Raw genomic sequence first — 16,154 nt, forward strand, 5'->3', positions numbered from 1 at the left:
TATATAAGGTTATTCATTATGGAATTGTAAGCTTTAAAAATTCAACTCGAAATAACTATTCAACCTAAATCAATTCATTTGTTTTGGGTAGGGTGTATGGGCAACTAATAAATAATATTTGCAGAACTTTTTTAGTATTTTATTCAAGAAAAATTGTAACAAAAACATCTTACACACATTCTAACCTAAAAATTTCTGATTTATTTCTTTTATTTATTTATTATTTCTAGAAATACAAAATAAGTTCAGTAAATCAACAAAACATCGAAAAATTTATTTTTTTAATGGAGCACCCTGTAGATTATTTCAAATCTACAAACATCATCATACCCTATTACCATTAAAATTATTTATTTTGGTAAATAATTTTTACAATGTTGCCGATAAAGTATAATGAACTGTGTCATCAACATTCAATAAACAAGTCAAATGATTCAATTGTAAATATATTTAATCAACAATTAAATTTTATATAATTAAACAGGATATTACAAATTATTGTTATTGAAATGGTTGCATAGGAAGCTACTGTTGACTTGCATATTGCATTCGGAATTATAAGGTCACCATCTCTATTAAAATCTCTTCCGAATATTCCAAAAGTTAGTAACCGATTTTCGGCTTCATTTAACGTATATTTTCTCCTCAAATATTTGGGAAGTTTTTCTGTTTCCCATGTAGTACATTTAGGAGAAATCGGTCGTAACGAAGTTAATAACGAACTGGGATACTGAATTCGTTTACTGTCAATAGAAAAATTAGCTTCGATTGATATTAAATCGAAAACGATTGGCCAGTAGATTTCAGAATAATTCGGAAATCTTGAAAAAAAAACATTTTCATTAGATATAGAAATTAATTATATAATCATTTCACTGCTAAAATTAAACCATTATCTTTCATGCAACATATATATATATATATATATATATATATATATATATATATATATATATATATATATATATATATATATATATATATATATATATATATATATCATAAGTTATTGAAAATAGAAAATGACACTTTTTCTTGTTAGAAATAATTCAAGTGTATAACAATAACGACTCGACTCCGCCATATTAGAAACAATTTTAATTTCAACCTTACGTGATGAAAGAATGGCACATGAATGTGTGAAGACAGAGCAAGCAGACAAACCGACCCAGTTTTGCCAACGCTAAATTTGAAAAATTACTAAACGGTTGGGATTATCTACTTTCTCTCTTTCTCTCTCTCACCAATTTAGTATAGCGGTTGCACTACTTTTAAATTATTTCAAACATGTACGTTAATAGACAATAATACAGGATTGGTCTTAGGTCAATTGTTTTAAATTTCAAAAATTGTAGAAAAAATATAATTTGAATAAATCTGATAGTTATGAAGTATATTTTTGGTATTTTTTAATTATCTACTCCACAATTATGAAATTATAGTATAAATAGTTTCTTACCCTATAATAAATTGTCATTTATTGATGCAATAATTTGCGTTACCAAATTTTGAAGTTATATTGATTAGTTGAATTAGGTAAAAAAATGTATTAAAAATCATTACACGTTGTTATCTATGTCGCAAATCTATTTGTGGAGGTTCACATGTGCGGTTTTACCCAGAATTGGATTCGTTGACTTGAATTAAGATAACCTAACCTAATCGAGGTTAAAGTAAACCTAACCTAATCAAAACAAAATTTAACTTAACCTAACCAGGAAATGAATCCGAGAGAACAGATTCCAATTAGATTGTGAGTTGAATAAATAAAAACGTGAGCAACAATTATTGTTGTCTTTTTTTACTTTACGTCTTTCTCCAAGCTAAACCGAAAGCTGAACAATCCAATTATTAGTAAAACCGTACATCTTTGTCCTCGATAAATGGATTCTATGATCTCGACAAGGATAAACTAACGTGATTTTTTATTATGATCCCAAACTGAGCAAGTATAGACAAATAAAATAAATCGTACATATCTAAAAATAATTGTGTTAACTTTTTGAATTACACCAAGTAGTTTTTTTTCTCATTTACCTTAATGCACATGACGATAAAGATTCATTTAGGCACGCAACAATTCCACAAGATTCTATACCAGCATTTCTTAATCCAGAAAAAGATCGAACGCCATTGAAAGCCACCATATGGTATTTATATCTATGTTTACGTTGAATTATTGGTAGGGTACTTATAGATATTTTGAAGTGACAACAAATTCTGTCTTTGTCTCCATTACAAACTGTTTCTTCTATCAGTCTTTCATATTCAGGCATTAAAATAGCTGTGTGATCTAGAACATGACAATTATATGTTAAAAGTTGACTTCTCCTTGTAAAAAATCAGTTTCTGATGTCCTTTTTCGACTTACTATACCTATCAAACAATATTTTTGACCCTTGCTCGTATAACACTCACCATTAGTTGTATCTTAGAATCATTGATATATCTTACTCTACTTCTTCTTTTTTTATGGTTTCGATTAGCATTTCTATCATATAATTCTGGCAATTAGTTGTCACTAACGATTATTGACAGTTCTTCCTTCAATTCTTCTTTTTCATGAGTTCAATATGCATTCTTCATAATAGAACACTGTCTTTGTAATCATTGACTGTTTTTTCTCTATTTATTCTTCTTTTTTATGGCTTCAATATGCATTAGTTCTCTCTTATGATCTTTGACAGTTCTTCAATTACTTCAATATGCTTTTTATTCTTCTTTTGTATGGTTTTGATATGCATTCGCCACCATATAATTAGTTATCTTTTCTGGTCATTGACTGTTTTGTCATCTTGTGAAGCAGAATTCTCTTATAAATATTGTTTCCACCGAAATATATTTAAATAGATTTAAATTCCATTTATCAATACAAATAATTAATATTAAATATGTATGTATTTTAATACGTACCATCCATTGATAAATCTCGTAAAAGAAAAAAATCATCTAAACCTTCTGCTAATGTATCTGTATCATATACTTGATTTACTGTACTATTAATAATATCTTTATTTTCCAATAAATTGGGTACTGTCTTCACTATTACTGAAGAACCACCAGCTCCTCCGATAAATATAAAGTCCAAAGGACCTCGATTCCCTACGACATAATTAACTTTTTTTATATTAGTGATAAGAATACGCAAAAAATAATTACAATACACAACATGGAAGTTATGAACATATATATTGTAATTCTTACCAATATATATTCCAGTTCCACTTGCACCTGTTTTTGGATTGTTTTGACCAGAGGATAATAAAACGACATTGTTTTCCTGAGCCCACATCTGCTGCACTTGTAAAGCTATTCATAATTCATTGTTTTTATTAGATTTCAACACATACACCACGCAGACAATCATTTTTTTTTCTTTTTATGTTCATTATAGAATTCGTTTATTAAAAATTATTAAATATATATTTAAAAACATCTGCGTTGCCTCTTAACTGAAAATGTTTGTTGCTTCCCATTGTAAACAAACTATTCTTTCATATATAAAAGTTTTTTAAACTCGCCTATAGAATAATAGAATATAGTGGCAATGCTGTATGTTATTCAAAAATTTCAGTTATAATCCGATTTAGAGAATCATTTCATAGTTGGGATACTTTCGTTCCAAATAAACAAGATACCCGCCAATCTATAGACCATTCTAGAACACGTGACTTTGACTAGTCGGCCATTTTGGTGGGGTTGCACAAAAAAAATATTTATTCCACGTTTGTTAACGTGCACATGTTGTGTTTCAATTGCGACTTTTGTGTTTTTTATTATTTCGACAAAATAGATCGAAGTGAATATAGAGGGTGTCTTATAAATATTGTCGGTTTCATTATGTTCATTTTATAATCATTAAAAAGAATCTAATACACTATTTGTATTGTCTGATCTCAAACAGTGATGTGAAATATAAAAAAATGTGAATTATAGACAATTTTGACCCCTATGCATTGACTGTTTAAGATCCTTTCCAAAGCTCTTAATCAAGCATTTCATCTGTTCTCTGTTGGTAAAAACGGCAGGAAATCGTTCATAACGCGATGAACAATTCACAACACAACAAAAACGATAATATTTTTTAATGAATTTGCCTAAAATTGAGGATTTAAAAATGAAAACGCCAATGTTTACAAATACAACAAGTATTCGTATAAGATAGTGTGCAAAGATGGCCGAAGTGTCAATGATGTCATTCTGGAATGGTTCATTATGTGAAAATAGTTACCTGTCAAATATGGGAGTTCAGAAATCCAGTTGTTTGGAAACAATATATTTTTTATATCTAAATCACGAGTTAAATTTAAAGCTGGCATATCGAACATGATATCGAAACAATTAAAAATACCGAACTTTATATTATTTTTAGTTGTAATTACTGTTAAATCCATAATATTCGGTTTGGTTAATTGATATTCTCCGAATAAATTCCATTTGCGATATCTATAACAGCAGAAACGTTTTTGTTTTATCATTAAGAGAAACGAAAGGTTTATATATATTTATTTTCAACAAAACATAATAAAATGAGACAGATAGAAATCCAGATTATTTGTTATAATTGAAACGCGGCAACATCGCGTAAATTCCAATTCATTCATTCTACTTTCAAGCATCCGATAACATATAAAATAAAAATGAGCGCGAAATTGCATTGAAAAATTGAAATGATTTTGGGAGAGTACATTCTTCATAACAATTTGTTTTGTAATTTCGTTCGTGTGCTTTTGATTGGTCACTGACGCGAGTATACAGGTATAACTACAAATTAATAACTTAACAATATACCAACCAGCACTAAATACTAGATTTCGTCTGTCGTGTCCGCTAGTTATATAATTTTAGCGCCAAATTAATTTTACAGGGATGTCGTAAGTTAAAACGAATTACCTTCCGGCTAGACATCCTTTATTATCAAACACCACAACTGTGTTATAGTAAACTTGTTCAACACAAGAATTATTCATGTCTTCTGGACTACATTGCTTCTTTTCTATAACATTAATAGCTATAGAAGTGTTATATTTAGATGCAGCACAAGAAAATAATTTTAAATATTCTTTAAACTGTATATCCGAAGAATTGCAAATATTTTCCATTTTTTTGGGAATTTTACTGCTAATATTTGCTAGATTTTCATGAGAATACAAACTTTTTTCTGGAAAAAGTATTATTTCCAAATCCTATAATATGAACAAAGATAGTTTATTAAATATTTTTTAAAATTGTTTACCTCATCAATACTTTGTAGTAAATCGATATGATTTTTTGCTCGAATCAATATTTTTTCATCATCTGATATAATCTCATCAATATCTTCCGTGTGATATTCCACTACTGCTGCCTTATATGTTTTGGAAAGATTTACCTTAAATTATTTTGTAAGCAATAAAAATTTCCTATTACCACCCTGTTATAAATATATATACACCATGATCGATACACGTGATGTTTTATAATGAAGTAAATACAATGAGAAACTTACTTTTTGACTAAATGTGTATAAAAAAATTGTTGTGAACACATAAAAAAATATTTCTAGTTTCATTTTAGCTAACAATTATTAAAACACCTGAACGCGTACACGTAAGTAGCTGATATTAGTTATGTAAATTATAAAACCCTATTTCAAGTTTAATGCAGGGTAGGATCCAGTTAATAATTCAATCTAAACAATTGTATCAAATTGAAATTTTATGAGTGATTATAATTGTATGAGTATGAAACAAAATGTTAAAATACATAAAACGCATACAATAAAAACAAAATGTCCCAGCAGTAGTGTTATAACCACACATTATTCTTTAAACACTGATAACTCAAAGTAGTTTTACTTTTCTTCAACTTTCTACTTCTTAGACCTCTTTTTACATGCTTTAATGATGACTTATCTCGATTTTAGATCTATTTTATATATAATCAGTATAATTTACCATTATAAAATACCATTCAACTATCTAACTAGATATCTGTGGTTATAACTCAATTTATATTCGTATTGCAATATTGATTCCGGTTCTGATTATTGTTTAGTCGAGTTTATTATTATAATTAATTGAATAATTATTATATCACCTTAAAAATATACAAGTTTGAGATAAGAAAAAAAGATAAATTTTATTACCCATTATCAGGTATGAAATAAGGTGAAATAATATTTAAATTTCGTGCCATCATATTGTGACGTATGTCAAATTAGTATTTACTCCCCAGACGGTTGGCAATTCAATAAGAACAAAATATTGACGCGAACTATCTAAATATATGTGATCTATGAACATAACCTTTAATTTCTTAACCTATTCGAAGATTATATACTCGCAGGCAAGCGTTGTAACGATAATGAAGAATTTGGTTTTTTAATTACTTTTTAGGACAATTTTCTCAATTGAATCAGGTGAATAGGAAGATATGATGATGAGAATATTGTTTAAGTGTTTGAAATAAAGATTATTTGGTTATAAATAAAAAGATTTGATTCACATGTCCTAATTAAGAATATTTTCGAATAATATCTTCATATATCTTATTATTGTTGCATTTTTATGGATATTAAGTTACCATAACCGTTGAAGAGGGACATAGATGAGAATTATGGTAGTATAAAGAAAGTTTCACATGTACGAGTTCGTTACATTATAAGAGAGTGATTTTCCAAGGAAAATTTATATAGATGTAGGTTAATAGGAAGATACAATGTGTGGAAATGTAGAAATTGTCCAAATAGATTATTTGGCTATAAATTATAGAAATATGTCAGAAATAGAGATTATTTGCATATGAATTAGAGAGAATCAGTATATCATATCATGATATAAGTACTATTTATTCTAGCATAATGGGACCAATAATAATTGGAATAGCATAATTCATGGTTCTTGTTACGTTTTTTAAGATGCCAAGTTGAAGTTAACATACTGCAGGTGTGAATGTTTTCTACTTGGTAAAAATGCTAGTGAAACTGTTTTAATATTGAAAATAGCTTACTAAAGAAAATTATCTTTAAATTAAGTTGATAAGATCTAAGGAATTACCTGAGGTAGCCATAATTAGAATATACAAAACATTAATACGACCAACAGTTACATACGGAAGTAGAACATCGATTTTAACAAAGGCAGAGGAAGAAACTGGTTATAAGGGAAAGGAATTAGTTGAGGAATGAAAATGAATGAAATACTTAAAGAAGAACTAATCAAGAATTGAAGAATGTGTATAAATATTCGCCAGTAATAAGTTCCATAAAACCTCAAAGAGTATGATGATTGGGGCAGACTAAAAGGATGCCAGAAAATGTATTTGCAAAACAAGTTCACAGAAGAAGGTGAAGGAGATATAAGAAGAGGTAGATTGAAGTATAAATGGCAGAATGCAGTGTTAGAAGACTTAGACTCAATTGGGTTGCTAAAGTACACAATCTATTGAGAAGAATTGTGAAGCAGTTGAAGGTCGATGCAAAAAGAAAAAGAAGTCAAATGCGTAACTAGTGCTAAAAGAATTTGTTTTTACATAAATGTTTACGAGTGAAACGGTTGGAGTTTACTACAAGGATGCCGGAAAATGTATTGGCAATAAAGGTCACAGAAGAAGAGGAAGGTAAAAGGAAAAGTAGTTGGATGCAGTGTTGGAAGATATTTAAAGAAAAAACCAAACTAAGGTGCAAAAGTGAAGAATCAGAATTTGTGGAGAAGAATTATGAAAGCAGTTGAAGACCATGGAGAAAAGACAAATAAGTCAAGTGCCTTAAAGGCCTGTAATACTGGCTAATGTTAGAAGTTTTCTTTTTAAAACTTAACTGAAGTAAATAAAGTATTTGACTTGTTGGCACATATTCTTATTGCTGCATTTTCATGTATACTAACTTTTAATATGTACCATAACCGTTAAAAAGGATCATAAAGGTAATTTGATAGTACCAATGAAGGAAAAAGATTTTACCAGTTAATTACCTTATACGATCATATATTTCCAATTTTCCCAATGGTATAATGAGGCTAAAGGATAAGGATGTTGAATAAAACAAGATAAACACCTTTACGAAAGGTAATTTATTTAAATTTGGTAACAATTTAGATTATAAGTCTGCTAAATTCTAGAGTATAATAATCGTATTGTTACTAATTTTACTAGTTACAAGAATAACAGGAATGAAATTATTAATGACGTAATTTCAAGATAAAAGTTTAACAAATTGGAATGGTTTTTTTAATATTTTTGTATGTATCACAGAGATAAAGAATACTTTAATATTTAATTGTTAAAATACATTTTTAACGGGGTAAAGGCACACTACATAAGAAAAAGTCAAACAAATATAATCAGTTCAGTCTCTTTGAAATGAAATGAAAATAGGTTCCGAAAGGCAAATTTAAAAAGTTGGTAACATTGGAATGTATGCTTACTACCGAAGATATTAATAAAATTTTTGACAGACAAAAATTTTTCTACAACTAATCAACTGTGTCATTTTCTTATTCATTCACAATTTTGTATGTTCGATATCTTCAGTCTTCTCTTCTAATATTGTCGCTTCTTTGTTTATACAATCGAATTCATCCGGCATGTTGTCGTATTTACTAATTCTATCTTTTTCTTTTTGTAAATTTTTCAAATCGTTCAATAAACCGTTCGACATTCCTTTCGGCATGGTGGTAATATCGCTTTTCGATTCATCAAATACATCAGCTAGTATCTTTATGAAATTATTCATTTTTTCTTCAGTTTCCACTATCCTCATTTGATCGTTCAATATTCTAGACCTGTCGAAAATAATATCGGATCATATCGCACATCCCTTTGAAAACCGTATCAAGTCAAAAAAAAACAAAGGATCTAATAGTTGATGTATTTCATCTAAGAAAATAGTATCATAGATGGAGGATTGTGAAATAAAGCATTCCAAAGTTTCGACTTGATACATATCTGTTGTGTGTGAAAAAGTGTTTCAATTCTAAATGATAGATAGATGATTCTCTTTTATTGGGAAATTATTTTCGCTACACTTGAAAAATTGTGTAAAAAAATGTATTTTTCAAATTTAATTCTATATTAATTCAAACCGTACAACAATACCTTAGAAGCACGGTTCTTTCAAGAAAACCACTTCACACTAAACAATTTGCTTATGAAAAAGGCAAGTTCATCAAAAGTCCTGTGCCACCACATCCTTAGAGGCGCTACTAAATCTGCTGAGACGGTTGATAAACGGTCGTTAAAAAAACAGTAAAGTTAACTGTAGATCACAATAAATCAATATATAAACACACGTACCACTAGAATACAACAATATAACAAACCTTGAATTGGACGCCCTCGTTCTACTACAACAATCGGTGACTGTCTACCCTTCACCTTGTAGTCAATAAAGAGGCATTTAACGGCACCCGAAGACTAATTAAAACCAGGAAATCTGACGAGTCACCTGAGAATTCTAGAACTGATTAAAGCTACAAAGCAGTGGCAAACTAATGGACCAAATGAATAGCATGATGAACACAGATATCCCATTCGAAGTAGTAATTAATGACTATCTGGTATCTATCTATCTAGTACACACATGATTCGAAGCTAACACAAGGATCTGCACCAAAATGCAAGCTCTCCATACCTCTAGGAACATCACTCACCATTTTTCAGGTAGAATTGCTAGCAATAAACAAACGTGCTCAGGAGATACATTCTCTCAGATAGCCAAGCGACGTTGAAGGTCCTGGTGCACGTCCAAACTAACATAGAAGTAGAAACAAACTCTACAAGCGTTAGATAACAAAATAGCCACACCAGAATATACCCGGAAATGAGGGAGCAAACAGTATTGCCAAAATAGGGGCAACGACTCCATACCTTGTACCAAAGTTATAGGATGAATTTCTTAGATACCAAATCGATAATGAACTGAAGGGGTAGCTAAATAATCCGATAGAGTCTGACTGAACAAACTTGGTGTAGCGGTAGTGTAAACAGTGTGTTCGGTATGAATATCACCAACGGTTCCAGAGATTCCAACATAATGGAGTCTCATTTGAGAAATACTCCAGGTCTAAAACAATCTAAAAGATTCATAATCATACCAGCTCGTGATGACCAGAAACGACATCAAAACGGTGGAGCAAGCCACGAAAACACCAGAATAGTACTAACAACTTTGGAAGAAGGAAACGAAAACTCCAGGACTAGTAAGACCATATCAATAACCAGGACGACTCACTGGAGAAATTCTCCAGGTCTAAACAATCCAAAAGATTCACCAGCTCGTGATGACCAGAAACGGCCAGGTCAAAGAAGATAGGCGTGGTAGGGGGTGACAAGTGCAGATTTTGCGAGCAAACCATGAGGTAGTAATGACACCTAGGGAAGTAGGAAACGAAAACTCCAGGAAAATAGCCAACTTTAGAAGCGGAACGATAAGATGTAGAGTCTTGTATAACTTTTAGGTTAGGTGCACTACCCGAACAATCTCCACGACGATTTTCGAAGGGATGTTTGCGATCTTTATAAAATACTCACCATATTGAAATAATCTCCGCTTTGGATACTTTGTGACTCGATTCGTGTTTAATCAATTTAATTATATGACGGATGATGAATATTAGAGTATCTTTTTTTGGCGCATCCGCTACTACAGTTATAACCCTCTGCCTTACATTGTGTTCTAACCATTGAGTATTATCTGAAACGTATAATTAACAAACAAAAATAATGTGGAATACAAATTTCAATTATCAATTTTTACCGCATATTTTATTAACGTATTCTACGGTCTCTTTTGTAATCGTAAAATCACAACCTTCTTTTAGATATTTCTTCAAAGCGTCGGTCAAATCGTATACGTCGTTTTTGTATTTCTCCATTTCGGTTAATTTTCTTTTCGACATTTTTTTCAAAATCTTGGCAACCTTTTCGGTCGAACCGTTCTTCTTGTACAGACCTTCCGCATTCAAATGCCCTTCTATTAGTTCCACTGATTTTTTAAGCACATCGTCGATTGCATCGAGACTCAAATTACTCGAACCTGGAAAAAGTTTTATTTTTAATAAAAGGCTTAGATGCACGCACTAGTCAAATGGTCCGCGTAGATCTTGTACCTCCTCCTTCCATCACTTACGATTAGATGTTCGGTACCAGTAAGTGATTTTCTCTTACTCGACTTACTTCGTCTTTCTCTTTCTTGGACGTGATGGTCCTTACCATTGTCTACCCTAACGTCCATTAATTGGCAATACATGCAATTTTCTGTGTCGCTTTTTCTCGCATATTAAAAAAACACTAAACACAACAAGGATTAAGACAACAGAAGTCATCAATGCTCAACATATGCCGATGATGCGGCGTTGATACCAAGAAACAGAAGAAAGCTTGAAGAAACAACCAAATAAATGATAACAACGGCAGGAGAGATGGACAAAAAACAATTTCAAAGTACATAAACATGATGGGACGTTAGTAGAATTCCGAGAAACTAGAAAATTTCATGTATTTCACTAGATAATAAATGCCAAGAAGAAGAGGAAGCCTTAGAAGAATATTAACATCGAAAGAGATATCCAGATCTGCGAAAGTTCGAATTTGTAAGACGATTATGAGACATACCATAACATAAGCCTGGTGAAACCTGGGTAGTAATGACGAATACTTGGAAATATGAGAGAGAAAAGAGTTTTTGGAAGAAAGCATACATAGTTAGGATGGGAGAGAAGATCAAACCATAAGATTTACACACATTTCAATGAATCACCATCAGTAACAAAAAGGTTACAATGGCTAAGTCACTTAGACGAAGAAAAACTTTTGAAACGAGTTGCAAGGAAGATACCAGAGGGCAAGAAGAAAAGAGGTAGATCAAAAAACGGTGAAGGGAAACAGTTGAAGAAGTCCTTAGAGAAAAAAAAACAACTAGAACTGGAGAGAACAAGCAAGGGACCGAAAAAAGTGGAGAGATATCAAAATGCTATCGACCTAAATGGTCTGCAACACTTCACGTCCCTACAAAACTTGGTTTAAGAAATAGCGGTGTTCGCAGTCTACCCATTCGTGACCTATTAAGCATTTTGTCCACTATGCTATTGGTGTTTGTACAATCTCGAAGTTGTCCTAAAGACTAACGGTATCCGCAAAAGTATATTCCTTTGGGGTCCACTCGGTATTGTCTTCTAGTGACGACAGGCTTAATCCATATTAGTGTCCGATACGAAATCATGTCGTCGAGGGAGTTGCAAGTAACCGTTTTTTCGAAGCTGTTTGATCCACCCACGTCCGGGTGTCTTGTTTATGGAAACTTCCACGGTTGTCCACTAGGATTCCAAGGTATCTAATGATATTAGTGAGAACTATGATGAATTTAACATTGACTCTGTTTTGGCTTCCTCTAACTAGAGTTGCCTCAGTTTTGTGAGGAGACAGTTCGAGTTCATTCTCCTTCATCCATTTCAAGTTCTCGTTGACGTTGACTTCGAACTATGGTTCGCTTTTTGATGCTAAATCGTCGGCGAATAAGAAGAAGAGGAATGGATCTAAAGATTACATCATTTATGGAATTCATTGAGCAAACACTGTCAAGTTGATGGGGTCATTTACAAAATGTGGAAGATCTGTGGAGAGGGTATTAGATATGAACAAAAAAAGAGGAAGACCTAAAGCGACGTGGGATAAAGTTGAAACAAGAGGCGCAACATGGAGAGAAGCGAAAAAGAAAACTGTAATATGCCATTCGACTTGTTACGTTTTTCTTCAAATATTTTAGTCGTTTGAGCACAGTTTTTGAAAAAAAAATCTCGCATTTGTGAACCAGAGTGAGTTACACAAAAAAAAAACTCTTAAAGCGATTTCGAAGAACATAAAATTCTCCGCAAGGTCCATCAAATTGATTTGCATCATTGTAGAAAATGAGTAGGTATTATAAATTTAACAAAAAAGGTAATTTAAATGGTAAACCTTTATATTTAAATTTCAAGTACTTAAAATTGATATTAAGATATCAAACTTGGTGAGAATTATTTTTTCAATGTGTAGATGAATATTTCTTGAGCTTTAGCACCCCAAATATAAATTTAATAAAAAATAAACAAAAATATTAATAGTAGATACACTTACTTTTGTTTTTATTCGAATATCCGCTATCAGAACTCTGGATACTGTCCTTAGAATCCTGCCGATATATCATATTCCGATTACTATCTAACCCATCGTGTTTTTTCTTCCTCAATTCCAATTCCTCGGGATTGTTTATATAGAAATTCAACAGAGCATCGAATAATTTAGTAGCTTCCGCACTTTGGGTTACCAAGTCTTTAGTAACCGCATTATCCGTCGCAAATATTATAGTTGGGCCCCAACAAACTGCCAAATTATATGTATCCATTTTGTTTTGATCCTTATATTCGACTACTTTTATTAAATGTTTGATTAGTGCTAATAGAGTTTCAGAATTCGCTTCTGGTATGTGAGTTAAAATTGTTCTGATATTATCTCTGTCTTTTTTGCCGTAATTCATATCATTTTCTGGAATTTAATAGAATTATTTCGTTTCAACATACACTACAACAAGTACTTTAATACGATTGGTGAAAATGACACTAAACCGCCCCCAATGACGATGCCGCATTTTGCCTGGGATATTCACGTGAACATCTTTGTTTTTGTTTACTATTTTTCTTCAATAGACTTTAGATGTGATTCTCGAGGGTAGCGGATTACGATCCCAAGGAATGATTTATAACAGCGAAAAGCAAATTCTGGTATATGAAGATGACGTAGTACTCATTACCAGAACAAAACAGGAACTACAAGAAATGTTTTTACTATACAGTAAAAAGATATGGCCAACGACCAAATATATAGAAAAGTGTGACGACGAAATTGAAAAAGTCGACAAGAGATTGGCAAAAGACAATGGAACAGTTGGATCTCTATCAAAGATACCTAAAGGGTAGCGAAGCTAAGAGTAATTATACAACCTACGGTATTATATGTTGGTGAGTGTTGAGTCATGAATAAGAAAAAGGAAATGCATGGAAGATTTTGGAGGGATACGAGTGGAACAAGATGAAAGACTGCGTTGGTTGGAGCATATAACCAGAATGGAAGAAAACAGGTGGGTGGAAAGAGCCTTACACAGTGGAAAAGGCGCAAAAAGAAGAAGAGGACGTCCACGTAGAAAATGACTAAATGCTTGTAATTAAGACTTACAAAGTTAGGGATAGCTAACTGTCATAACGCAACCGTGAACAAAAGGAGTTGGAGGAAAACAGTAGAGAGACTACTATGTCTTTCCAGTTCTGACTTTGGGCCAGTACAGGAACATGAATTGTAACCATCTGCAGTTGATGTCAGATTTTACAAATGGAAATTTTGATCGAGTTTCTAATTGATGCTAAAAGTATACTAGTCATTTTTATTTCCTCGAAGTTGACTTATAAGAGTGACTGTTGAGGACTATATATATAGTACTGTAGCTACTTGGAAAAGTTGTACCAATATGATATAGTTGGAAAGTTTCAAAAAGGTTCATCAGATACTTCATCTATTCAAACTCGTATACGGATTGTTTCTGGATGAATGTATGGATCTGAGGTCTCGTATAAAATGCGACCCAAAGGATCTATTTTGACCCCCTTTTTTCTGCGATACTACAGAACCCAGTGTTTATAGCTGATCCATTAATCCCACTCCTTTTTAAAAAGTCCAGAATGTAGGATGACTTCAATTGCTAGAGATCTATGTCTACTATTTCAAGCGCTCCCAAATGTAGTGTTCTGGAGTTTCTTAGTGAGAAGTTTCGTCTTCTGTGCAACAGAATCTGCGTCTAGCGTCTTCAGGTGTTTATTGAGGCGACAGTGTCCCGATAGGACTCCTATTAGTATCCGTAGATTAATACATTCACCAGATCTTTTCTGGTTATGGTTTCCCTAAAGAGTCTTTGCCTGTCTCAGCCTTTGTAGGTTGTCCCAGTACTTGGTTTTGATCCCAAATACCTTCTCCATTTCCATTATTTGTCTGTCGCCGCTTTAGCGAGCTTTTCAGCTGTTTCAGAGTTTAAAGCTTTAATTACTGCTCGACTATCGAACAGGATGATGATCTGCTGTTTTGGTAGTTCCCATCTAGATTGAACTGAACACAATTTTTAATTGCATAAATTTCTGCTTGAAAATTGCTTGGTGCGCTACCCAGGCTTTCAGAATCTTTTTAAAGGTAATTTAAAGTTTTCTTTTTGGATTTTTTCTATTTTTAAAATGTTTTTCTAACATCTGTTGTTTTTCCAAATAAATCCAAACGACTGTTTCTCTCACTCACGCCTTTTTTTATTAGGACCATTTAAATGTTTTAATCGAATGAGCTATAAATTTTCAACATATTAATGAAAGGAAATATTAAATTTAGATGATAGCAGTCGCTTTATTAGGAGATGGAACACAATGTTTAGTATTGTTGAAGAATTGGATTATGACTGTCGTATGAATTTCAATTATATACTTTGTTGTAAACAAGCGCGGGTCAATATACCACATCCTCAATGGAAATATTACTAGTAGGTTAATATTTATTTTATTACGTGGGTATTTATTGAAATAAATTCAATCTTTCAATCGACAAGAAAAGATTTGATTTTAGAAGTATCACGGCCTTTTGTAAAACCAACTGAGTTCGAATTTGGCTCCACTAGATTTATGGGTGATAATCAGAATGTCAAAAAAATGAGTTTATACAAGCTAACATCAAAAAAGTTTCAAATATCGTGATGGAAATCATGAAACTATAATATAAAAGTGTTTTCATCATTTTACATGAACATTTGACGATGAAAATGCTTCTTTACGTACAAGAAACAAAATGGTATTTGTCTGAATAGACTGAACTCAACGAAAGATTATGACCTCGGTATTTTGATTAACGTTGACTACCGCTATATATTATTCGACGAATTAATGAAGGAAATCTCAAAAACTATCATATGAGTCCCTCCTAATGAGATAAAAGTCAATAAATCCAGATTAGTTGTAGCTTTGTTCAAGTCAGTGTTCAAAACTCGACAAAACCGTCCTGTTAGACCACAAAACTTGTATTAGTTCAAGTTTTGTGGTCTAACAGGACGGTTGTTTAGTTCAAAATGACAGTGGCGCGAGTCAGAGTTCGAATGAATCCCTGAGAATGTGGCA

The 16,154-nt window shown here is 31.9% G+C and overlaps 2 protein-coding genes across 6 annotated transcripts in view; both read right to left on the reverse strand.

The window, feature by feature from the left end:
- Window positions 1-430: 430 nt before the first annotated feature.
- LOC130900814 (vanin-like protein 3) lies at window positions 431-5,605 on the reverse strand. Of its 2 annotated transcripts, none has more exons than XM_057811702.1 (8): window positions 5,489-5,605; window positions 5,237-5,371; window positions 4,894-5,186; window positions 4,232-4,446; window positions 3,205-3,309; window positions 2,914-3,102; window positions 2,038-2,293; window positions 431-821 (listed from the first exon to the last, which is right to left on the reverse strand). In XM_057811702.1, exons 1-8 carry the CDS (start codon window positions 5,549-5,551, stop codon window positions 455-457), a joined length of 1,623 nt encoding a protein of 540 aa, XP_057667685.1. In that variant the 5' UTR covers window positions 5,552-5,605; the 3' UTR covers window positions 431-454. The 2 variants fall into 2 exon arrangements, with proteins under 2 accessions (XP_057667685.1, XP_057667684.1); XM_057811701.1 differs by having other exon boundaries at window positions 2,914-3,117; window positions 5,489-5,599.
- Window positions 5,606-8,235: 2,630 nt separating this feature from the next.
- Window positions 8,236-16,154, reverse strand: part of LOC130900840 (uncharacterized) — a 41,549-nt gene continuing 33,630 nt past the window's right edge. For all 4 annotated transcript variants that reach the window (XM_057811741.1, XM_057811742.1, XM_057811740.1 and 1 more), the window contains 4 exons: window positions 13,093-13,500; window positions 10,736-11,014; window positions 10,510-10,672; window positions 8,236-8,762 (listed from right to left, as the gene is read on the reverse strand). In XM_057811741.1, the coding sequence (XP_057667724.1) occupies window positions 8,483-8,762; window positions 10,510-10,672; window positions 10,736-11,014; window positions 13,093-13,500 (1,130 nt within the window). In that variant the 3' untranslated portion in view covers window positions 8,236-8,482. The remainder of the gene's footprint in view (window positions 8,763-10,509; window positions 10,673-10,735; window positions 11,015-13,092; window positions 13,501-16,154) is intronic.

This window comes from Diorhabda carinulata, chromosome X, assembly GCF_026250575.1.
Source record: "Diorhabda carinulata isolate Delta chromosome X, icDioCari1.1, whole genome shotgun sequence".
NCBI classification, from domain to species: domain Eukaryota; kingdom Metazoa; phylum Arthropoda; class Insecta; order Coleoptera; family Chrysomelidae; genus Diorhabda; species Diorhabda carinulata.